At 31.7% G+C, this 10,535-nt stretch overlaps 3 protein-coding genes across 3 annotated transcripts; 2 read left to right on the top strand and 1 right to left on the bottom strand.

Annotated features, from left to right (window-relative positions):
* The first annotated feature begins 478 nt into the window (after positions 1–478).
* Positions 479–3,691, top strand: LOC144478144 (coiled-coil domain-containing protein 22 homolog). Its single transcript, XM_078195873.1, has 8 exons — positions 479–636; positions 1,081–1,252; positions 1,334–1,634; positions 1,712–1,956; positions 2,053–2,469; positions 2,540–2,980; positions 3,058–3,228; positions 3,309–3,691. Exons 1-7 carry the CDS (start codon positions 584–586, stop codon positions 3,175–3,177), a joined length of 1,749 nt encoding a protein of 582 aa, XP_078051999.1. The 5' UTR covers positions 479–583; the 3' UTR covers positions 3,178–3,228; positions 3,309–3,691.
* An 80-nt stretch (positions 3,692–3,771) lies between these two features.
* On the bottom strand, positions 3,772–5,455 carry LOC144478149 (uncharacterized). The gene is made up of 2 exons (XM_078195883.1): positions 4,217–5,455; positions 3,772–4,143 (listed from the first exon to the last, which is right to left on the bottom strand). Exons 1-2 carry the CDS (start codon positions 5,258–5,260, stop codon positions 3,859–3,861), a joined length of 1,329 nt encoding a protein of 442 aa, XP_078052009.1. The 5' UTR covers positions 5,261–5,455; the 3' UTR covers positions 3,772–3,858.
* Positions 5,456–6,494: 1,039 nt separating this feature from the next.
* On the top strand, positions 6,495–8,627 carry Eif1 (eukaryotic translation initiation factor eIF1). The gene is made up of 3 exons (XM_078196044.1): positions 6,495–6,668; positions 6,897–7,054; positions 7,798–8,627. The coding sequence occupies exons 1-3, from the start codon at positions 6,641–6,643 to the stop codon at positions 7,942–7,944; spliced, it is 333 nt and encodes a 110-aa protein (XP_078052170.1). The 5' UTR covers positions 6,495–6,640; the 3' UTR covers positions 7,945–8,627.
* Positions 8,628–10,535: the final 1,908 nt, after the last annotated feature.

Here is a 10,535-nt window from a genome sequence, read left to right as displayed (position 1 = left end):
ATCGGCGCCGATGACAGCGCGGAAATTTAAACTATGAAACTGAGATTGTATCTGATCGAACGATGTTTATCGTTTAAGAATGATATTAATATCATTGCACGAAAATAAATTTTTGTTTAATTTATTTCATTGTTTGGCTATTAAACAAAAATTCGATTGTGTATTGGGATGTTTTATTTTTTCTTATCTCGCTAAACTAACAATCTGTGACTATTGTCGAGTCGCGTTTAAGTTAGATGTCAATTAATTAAAATGTTTGCGATTGTATGCGAAGCTTTTTTCTGTAATAACATTACCTCAACAAATCGTCATTTCTTATTCTTGAATTTTAATTTATTTAAACAATTCTGCGGCATTTCTTATCCGTTTAGACTTGCTGAAATCCAATTTGAGATGGAACAGAATTAGTTTTATGAAACATTGGCAATACTGGAAAGTGGTCTGTTACGCCATCTGCATAATTGCAAAGTGTACAAATGTTTGTTCACTCATGGACAGGTTAAGAAGGCTCCTGTGACTTGACACGAATTTCTTAAAATACGATTACGCTGTAGGGGATTTTAGTATTTTCACATTTTTACGGATGATGGAGGAGGTCGACAATATTATTATTCATTCGTTGCGTCAAATAGGCTGGTGAGTTCTGTTCGGCATGCTTTCGGTGAAGTTTTATCTCGTTTGACATTCGATGTCGACCGAGTTTTGTTACGATCAAAAGTGGGCGGTAATGTTTGAGTCGATCGTGATATTTTTTTTAACAACGTTCCCCTACTTGTTTCTCGTCGAGACTTCGAAATATTTGTACTCTTTATAGACAGACGAGACACTCGAACAATAGAAGGCTACGAAGTCCATCTATATTTTACCGGCTAATTTTGAGAACGTTCACGGAAGAATAATAATGAATAACTATTGATTAATTTCAGAGAAATATATACGGTATTTTTTTTATATTTCAAATACGTTTTATAATGTATTTATTGAAATAAAAATATAATCTCTACTTTACAAATACCTATAATTTTATGTATATGTTGTTCACACATCAAACTTTATGTCTAATAATTAATTAAATTTTAGTGACATAGAAGAGGCTGTAACAAATCTTGGGGGTTTTACTACAGAGCTAGTGGTAGAAGCAACAGTAAGATGCTTAGATATAATAAGACCAGGTCTTGGAGTATCCACGGTTTTACCTATGAATATGGCAGCCCGTTTTCGATTGGGTGCAACACTTGCTCAAGCATGTTCAGTAAGATTTCAGAAAACAAAAACCATTGTAATCTAAATCTCAGTATTTCTGGTTCTCATTAATATCAATTCATTGATTCAGGATTTAGGATACAAAGGTGATATTGGTTACCAAACATTTCTATATAGTTCAGAAGCTGATCTGCGAAGGGTTTTCATGTTTCTTATTGAAAAGTTACCAAAAGAACATGATAAGACTATAAATGAACCGATCAGCAATGTTGCATTATTAGAGAAGTCTATAGCAGCAGCAATATCGCAAGGCCTTTCTGCCCCATGGTTGCCACATTATTGTCATACAAAAGGATTTAGAAATAGAGGCAGAGCAAGTGTCCCTTATGTATCTGTAAATATAGAGGTACCAATGACAAGCAGTGATGAAGGTAATAATTAATATCCACATGATCTAATGCTACATTTAAATGCTTGGCCAGATTAGATAAAAATTTCAATTTTGCAGAATATCAAGACTATTGCATACACTATTTGCAGTCTGTGCCTAAACAAATGCAAAATCAACAATCCTTTTTACCTTCTTTGATATCCTACAAAGCAAGAGCACATCATACTCAATCCACGAATATTATTGATCGAATAAATTGGTTAAATAAAGTACATAGCGAAAAGATTACCGACATTAACGCATCGAGCGAAGTCAATGTTCTCAATAGGATTTCGATCAAAGAGACGACGCAAATTACTAAAGTAAGCTTATTACAAATGATGTTGAAATCTAAAAGCATCTATTACTTGCAAGCACAATATCTTACTTCACTATTCAGATTTTTATTTTATATTTAGCAATCTCAGGTAAAGGATGAGAGTACTGCGGAATCTACGTTATCGAAACAAGAAAACGTAAGCAAAGTGAAGAAACAGGAATTAGAAGTAGAGAAAATCAAAGTAGAGTGTGAAAGTCTTAGAAGTAATATGGAAGAGTTGCAAGATGAAATTAAAAAATTGAACACCAGCTTAACGCAAGTAACAATCAATTATCAAAATGAGGAAAAAGAATTGACGATAAATGAAGAACAGAAGAAGATCAAAGTTCGAATTTACGATCTGCTGCAAGACGGTGAAGAAAATATTAAAAAATTGGAAACAACGATCGAAGCCACCACGAACAAATTACTTAGTCTAGGTAACCAATGGGAGAAGCACAGAGTGCCGCTTATTCAAAAATATAGGCAAGAAAGGGAGAAACACTCAACGAAAGCTGTGAGTATTATTTTAGTAGCCAAGTGTAGAAATTAAATTCTGTACATCTAACATTTAAATTTATATACAGAGTGCAAGTCAAAAGAAGCTTGACGAAATTAAGTTGTTAAAGGAGAAGGGAAGAGAACTTCACGAAGAATGTCGTAACAAAGATCAACAATACTCACAATTGATTGCTGAGGTTCAGAAGCTTCCTAAAGAAGTTAATAGATCGGCATATACTCAACGAATTTTGGAAATAATCAATAACGTTAGAAAACAAAAAGACGACATCAATAAAGTTCTCGCTGATACACGAGAAATCCAGAAAGAGATTAACACGCTTACGGGTAGAGTAGAAAGATCGTTCACGGTGGTCGATGAATTAATATTTCGAGACGCGAGAACAAACGAAGCATCGAGGAAAGCTTACAAATTGCTGGCTACGCTTCATTCTGATTGCAGTGAACTTGTAAATTTAGTCGAAGAAACAGGTGCCACTATACGAGAAATCAGAGACTTAGAAGAACAAGTAAATAATTACTCAACAAATATTAAAAATCCAATACCTACGTTCATAATTTTAATTAATATGCGCTACTTTTATAGATTGATTCTGAATCTACGAAAAATGTTGGAGCAAATTTGGAGAGAATAACTGCTGATTTGAAACAAATGAAACAAGAAACAGCCGCACTAACTGTACAATTGCAAAGTAAATCGTCGTGATTGTTATATAATTTATGGTATTACAGTACATGTCGTGATTACTGCTACCAGGTAATGATCAAATAAATTAAAAGAAAAAAACTAATAAAATTGTTTATATAACTTACGAGATTATATTATCATATTTTCAGAACATTCCTTGCAAACAAGTGCAGTTAGGACTACGACGACCAAATTTTCTAGTACTGTAAAATCTGAGGCATACGCTAGCTGCCTATAATGCAGTCTCCTCAATCGAATATGAACGATAAAGACTAATTGCTGAACATGTACCTTGGTCTGAAGTTATGTAATTTTAAATGTGCTTAAAATTGGGCCAAGTGTATGGACATATATACTCATTCGAAATTAACGCTCAAAGGGAACGTTATTTGTTACAGAGCCTAATAATTTTCTAGCATAAAATTTAATTATACAATTAACTTTCATATTTCTAAGGATAAGCGGCTTTGGAGAAACCCTCCTATAAACGTATGTAACACATATAACAAAAGAAAAGAATTCTTCTAAATGAATATTGTACAAAGTACAGAAGATAAATAATATGTAATATATTTTTATCGTCTCTTACCATGTTTATCCTTTCAAAAAAAATTTGGTTTAAACGCAATTTATTAAATAATTTTTTAACTACAATATTATCCATTAATTATAATCAGTAACACTTAAGTATTTGTATTTTCAAAGCATGGGTGGTTTGTACTCTTCTTCTTCCTTCAATTTTTTAAATTTCTTTTCTGCTTTATGTCCTTTAAGAAGACGTTCCAGTTCTTCTCTATCTTCTCTTTCCAGTTGCTCTATCTTCAATTCTATCTTTTCTTCATCATCAAAGAATGTCAAAAGTCTTTCTTGTTTAGCCAAATATTGCTTGATGTTTTCTACATTCTTTAGTCTAGTTTCACGATCAAGCATGTCTTTTTGCTTCTGTAACACTATTTCCCTTGTATTTAGCCAATCATTATATGCCTATAAAATCAAAGTGTTTAAATAATTGCATAAATATTTTTTAGAAATATCCTTAATTTATTGGTTTACATACCTTCAATTGCTCTTCTATATCTATATCTGCTTGTTTATCAACAGCAGATTTTACTTCATTTTCTATTGCTTCAATTAGACTGTTTTCACATAGTTTTTGAGTTTTCAATTTGTCAAGTTTGGACATTACATTTTCTATTTCTTCTTTAGGTATACTTTCATTGTCTTTCTCTATCAAATCGAAAACTTCTCTATATACAACATCATCTTTAACATCTTTCAACCATTCTTCTATTAAATTTGATATTTCTTCATATTTTTTGTATAGTATTAAACCCCTTAATTGACATGTTCTTCCTAATGCATTCTTCATAAGTTTTCCATAAAAGGCTAAGGTTTTTCCTACTAAATCGCGTGGATCTGTGAGATCAAAATGATCATCAAAGTACGGATTTTGAAGGAAACGTACGCGTACTTTAATTTCTTCGCTAGTATCTTCTACGACCTCTGGTTTTATCCAAACTTCAGGGTTTTCTAAATATTTATAGCAAGAATAGATAGATAATGCGTTAGATATAGGATTGGCACTGTCTTCTTGTAACATAGGTAGTACAGCAATCTTTGCAGCACTGGCATAATCATTCTTTTTTAAATATGTATCCATAAGAATATTATAACAGTGATAATCGGGAAAAATTCCATAATTAAGCCTGTCATGCAAAGTAGTCGTAATTTCCTCCGTCATATCATGATCCAGTAAATATTTAATGGTAGCATGATGCGTCGACTCTAATGTGTTCGTTGTGTCGGCTGTTAACCTTAAATTGTAAATTGTGGTTAACAATTCTTCCACCTGTATTTTATCCTTTACTGTATTCGCAAACAGATCAACGTCGATTGCGCTAACTTTACCAGTAGTGGATTGTTTATAATCGATCTCTAAGAAAAGATTATTGGGGTTTATTTTTTGCAATAATGGAGACTGAAGACGTGCTTCCCATGCTTCCGTGCACCGGTACGCTTCGGATAAGAACGATCTTCTTGACACAATCGTCTCCTGTAACATACGACAACTTTTCCTTCCGTACTTCAACGTTTTCAACATTTTTTCACCGTATCTAATTTTTAGTGACACATAACTTTCGACAGCAATTCCTGCAGGTGAAAGTCTTGTTTATCTTCTACTATATTGTATGGTTATAACAGACCAATACATATATACTTAATATTAGTACATTATGTAAATCAAATGTTTGTAGGTTTTTTACGCCTAAGAGTTTGGAAACGGGGTCGTGCAGACACTAGGGTACAATTAAGCAGGGCTCTCGTGAAATTTCCACTCAAGACCAGCGTGCTTATTGGTGGCTTAGTATGACCAATGGTGTCAGGCATTCTGTTCGAAATATATTCCAAGTGGTGGAAAAGAGACCTCATAAATGGGATTGTTTTATTTCACTGGTTTGCCAATGAAAATCTATTAACATTAAAAAATTTCTAAAAAAATTCATCGGGGTAACTAGGAATTTTCATGAAAAGAATTTTAATAATACGTAATTTCTAAAATAAGATGTAGAAATTTTCTTCGCTTTGATTGATGAGACAGTATCCACTGAAAATAGGATGTACAGTAAAATGGTGCAGCTGAGCGCGCCATCTTAGGGAGTAACAAAAGCATTTTTTCACTCCGACATTGCGTAGATGATTTCATCATTGTTTCAGTGAAATGATCTGAAGCCATTTTTATAAAATATGGATAGGGTCTAAGAGTTGCGTACATTGAGTATCGATTTAACAACCAGTTCAACACTAATGCCGTAATATCTCGACTGCTGAACAGTTTTCTTCCTCTCTAACGTAGCGCTTGTATCCCCACCATTTTACTACGCATCCGATCTGCAGAGAATTCTATCTCAGAATCAATAATACATTAAATAAATTATGTCTTACTTAATTATATTATTAATTTAAAAATTACACCCAAAAGGGAAGCTACATGTACATATTTTACTTAAGTTCTTATAAAATAAGATAAAATGAAAATTATGCATTGTACACAGTTGCTGTTGTTATATTGTGTATGTGTACATTTTAATGTGAAATTACAATTATTAAGATTAACTAAATTACGTTTGATCAAGTATATGTCCCCATTTATATAAATCTAATGCTTTTCAATCTTATATACATAATAAAACATACATGACCTAAATTTGTTACTTCATTCACCAATAAAATCAGGAAACAGTTCTTTCATGAAAATGAAGCGTTAGCTATTAAAACGTTCAGTACGCATGCGTAACCCCACCTACTGTTCATGACAAATGCAACTTTTACTTCCGGTTGAGTTTGACCTCTGTACAAGGTTTTTTGGGTTTAGCAGTATTCTTGCGTGGTGCTTCTGTTATCGTACTTCATCCGTAATTTTTCTTAGCCGCTCTTGCACTTTGCAATTCTATATCTCCCGGGGATATATTTTGTTTGTCGTATGTCCATCCAGAATCTCAACACATTCGGTAAGTATTATATTTTCCGTTCTGGAGCTGATCATATTCTAGAAGATAGTTTTGTCAAAATGGCGACGGCGTCTTTTCCTTGCATCATAGTACGCAATCAATTAATGTTCCACGTCGATTCTCTGTTCGCGTTTCTATTACAATTGTTCCTCTCAAGGATATTATCCTATGATCGCATATTTTATAACGTTCCAACGTAATCCGAATTATTTCTTTTTTTCTGTCCAGACCCCTTTGCAGATGCAATCAAGGGTTCAGATGATGATGTCCAAGACGGTCTCGTGCATATAAGGATCCAACAACGGAATGGTCGTAAGACCTTAACCACGGTGCAAGGCCTCTCATCTGAATATGACTTGAAGAAAATAGTGAGAGCATGTAAAAAGGTAGCTATACATTTCCCGAAACCGTAGTACGTGTCCATTTTGATGAGTAAATCTTTTGTCAGTGTCACATACTGTGCTAAATATAGAATCGACGCAAACAGTTACTCAGCATACATGTTGTTTCATGAAAGTTTTTAAATATTGTCTTTCGCATTATTTCTATAAACATTATTAATTGGATTATTATTATCATTATTATTTTAATATTAATATATTTACCATATTATCGAAATATACCGTAGCCACTTGGATTTCATTGATTTGTCATATATTATAATGCATCAGTACTTTTTATAACACTTGTCAATTATTTAGATTCAAAATTGTTTCATGTTTCCAATTTTTTCAGATATTTTATAAGTTTTAGGTTTTTATATTTTCTCATTAATTAATGAAATTTTTTAAATATTTCATATTTTTATAATTTTAAGTATAAATTCAAGAAAGATAAAGTGTACAATATATTTATGTCCAGAAATGACTAAATTCATATTGAATAAGTGAAATGGACAAAATCTGTGCAAATATTATCTATTTTTAGTTTTCAGTTCACAATTATTAAAAATGTAGAAAAAAAATAAAATTAATTAATTGATATTTCTTAAATATTTTATATATTGTCAGGAATTATTACAAGACATTGTAAAGAAACTATTTTTAGAGATCGATAATTTTGGTATGAGAAAAAATGGCCCATGAGAAAAAGTTTGATAAAAATTAGAAAACAAAACTTATCTTCATAGGAGTTCGCCTGCAATGGGACAGTAATCGAGCACCCGGAGTACGGGGAGGTGTTGCAGCTGCAGGGGGACCAGCGAGAAAATATATGCCAATGGTTAACAAAGTCAGGTCTGGCTAAACCTGACCAACTCAAAGTCCATGGTTTTTAACCAGCAAACACCCATGCCACTATCTAAGAACACACCACCATCATCAACACCTTATCATCTTAAATTATCTGTATCAGTCACTAATACTTGTTGATATTTCGTGAGATATCCTATTATATACACATATATATTTCAATAAAAAATATATAACAGTAACGATATAGGCACAATATTCTAATCAGACATTTGTAAGCTTGTAGGAAGCAATATTTTACAGCCTTATGTTAGGTAATCCACTAAACTCATCACGTTTAAAGTAGTAGCGATAACTAACTAGTAATTTGAGAAAATACATATACAAGGGATAGATACGAATAGTAACGGATGGCTCTTCATTTTGGAATTAGGTAGTATGTATCTCGGCGCTATAGATGTATTCAGAGAGAGATAAAAAACGAATTGTTTTAGGCTGCAGATTGGCTTATTGTGTGTAATGATGAATGCTTTGTTTTCTTTTTTTATACACTAAGGGTAACAGACATGATTTTATATTGTCATCTCCAAGTTTTGTGCCTTTGATTCCGCATTGATTGTATTATTTATTGAAATGATCATCTTTTATTGTAACGGATTTTGTAGGGAGAATTGCCGATTTTTTCCTTTTTAATACAGTATTGACAAAGCGAGAATTGTTTCCAATAAAAATGTGGCTGTTCTAAATAAATAAATGGTAATTCACCAATTGTATGACTTTTAATTTACACGGACCCTTCTTCAAATAGTAAATGTTACACAAATATTTTGGACTTAAACATAATTTGTCCACTGTAGTTTGTTGAGTATTTTTTATTACTATAAGTAAGCTGTTCATGATAACTTCGTTTATGGAATAAAAAATTAATTTAAGAAGCATAATTTATCATGAAATCGAAATTTGCTTCGAGGAAGTAGACTAAAGCAGTTGTAATTTATAAACCATCAGTATAAAATTTTGTTTAAATCCAGTAATAGTGGATGGATTAATGAGATGTTCTGAAAATTTGTGAATCATATCTATTCTATTCCTTATAGAATCCAGTAGAACTTCGACAAAAGGGCGAGGTCTATAACAAATTATTTTTATAATATTGTAACAGATATCTCACATCTGATGTTTTTCTAATAACTCCACTATTTGTTTAAAACTGATTTATAATTGTTGAGCTTTCTAACATCTATGCTCTATTGCTCCCACATAAAATTGAGTAGACCAAAGAGTTGTAGTTAGAGAATCATTCACTTCTCCTATTTCCTGTTTCTCCTAAAGTCTTTAGACAAGCATTAGTCAGCAATCTGACAAAAGATTTCTCGTTTTTATGTAAAAGCAAAGACTCATTGAAGGGATTGATTTAATGCCCTTCTCTACAACATTTAGAATACTCTAGTAATTTTAATAAATCAGGTATAGTTACACTTGTCATGGGTTTAATACGTTTTAGGTTCCCTTTTGGCTTCAACCTGCATGAAGTTGAGATTTCACAAAATCCAAATTAACACTTTTTTCATTATCTCTTTGTTTATAGAGACAATTTAGTACATTTGCTTCATTTCTTACCATTTAAATTTACTTAATTATAAATTTTATATAAGTATGTAAAATCCAAATAAAGTTTCTTAACCACCTAGACTGAAATGACATGCTATGCATACACATAGAACAATTGTTAATTGTTTCATAACTTGCACATAACGTTTGATTTTATTGTGTATTCTATTCGACGAATTTGGCTTTCGTATCTATCAATTAATTACTAGAGCTCAAATATAATAAACATATTTTTTTCGAAAATATTTTTTTAAATCTTTTTCTTTTTGGAATGATGCCTAAAATTTCTGCCACACCCTTCCCGTTCTACTGTAATTCAACTCTAAAGTTGCAATTTTCAAAATTCGTGCCGTTTTTACAGTAAGACCATGTGCAAATAACCTCCGGTTGACATTATATATTTATTTTTCTGGTTCCATCATTTACATGATACTAAAACAAACTGGACTTATAACCTTTTACATTTTTTATTTATTAGTAATACATAGAGCAATGTGATACATATATATATATATATATATATATATATATATATGCACACATGAATGCATACATATGTACATACATATATATTAGTATATATATCATGCATACGTTCTTATATATAATCATATGTTACATATGTACAATATATATTCTATATACATTATGTTACATACAATATCTCGGGAATATTATGTTTAAGTATGTATCCCGTGCGTAGTGATCGGCTGACGCAACAATGTGAACAAAAAAAAGGCGCGGCGTACACTAGCGCCAATACTACCATACCATATATATTTAAATAAATACTATATACGCACTTATATCAATTTTCTATACCGATTCCATTATTTATTTTATTATACAATGCCATATATCGCATTATACGTAAATAAATGTTTTTGCAGGAGTGACATAGAATTTAATTGAGATGTATTCCTGCATGTGTACTTTTATGTACGTAGATGCAGCTTCGAATATATAAATTTTTTATACATATGTACAGTGTACATATCTCATGAATTTAATATTTTTGTATTCAGAAAATGATCGTGAGTTATCAATGATATCGTTGGAAAGGTTG

The sequence above is a fragment of the Augochlora pura genome, chromosome 2, assembly GCF_028453695.1.
Source record: "Augochlora pura isolate Apur16 chromosome 2, APUR_v2.2.1, whole genome shotgun sequence".
NCBI lineage: Eukaryota > Metazoa > Arthropoda > Insecta > Hymenoptera > Halictidae > Augochlora > Augochlora pura.
This window is presented reverse-complemented; position numbering and strand designations above follow the sequence as displayed.

Coding starts and splice junctions, on each gene's coding strand:
- LOC144478144 (XM_078195873.1), top strand. CDS start 584: ATGATGGAGGAGGTCGACAATATTATTATTCATTCGTTGCGTCAAATA. Junction 637..1,080: donor TCGTTGCGTCAAATAGGCTG/GTGAGTTCTGTT, acceptor ATTAAATTTTAG/TGACATAGAAGAGGCTGTAA. Junction 2,981..3,057: donor TCAGAGACTTAGAAGAACAA/GTAAATAATTAC, acceptor CTACTTTTATAG/ATTGATTCTGAATCTACGAA.
- LOC144478149 (XM_078195883.1), bottom strand. CDS start 5,260: ATGTTGAAAACGTTGAAGTACGGAAGGAAAAGTTGTCGTATGTTACAG. Junction 4,144..4,216: donor ATATAGAAGAGCAATTGAAG/GTATGTAAACCA, acceptor TTGATTTTATAG/GCATATAATGATTGGCTAAA.
- Eif1 (XM_078196044.1), top strand. CDS start 6,641: ATGTCCATCCAGAATCTCAACACATTCG. Junction 6,669..6,896: donor CCAGAATCTCAACACATTCG/GTAAGTATTATA, acceptor TTTTCTGTCCAG/ACCCCTTTGCAGATGCAATC. Junction 7,055..7,797: donor TAGTGAGAGCATGTAAAAAG/GTAGCTATACAT, acceptor TTATCTTCATAG/GAGTTCGCCTGCAATGGGAC.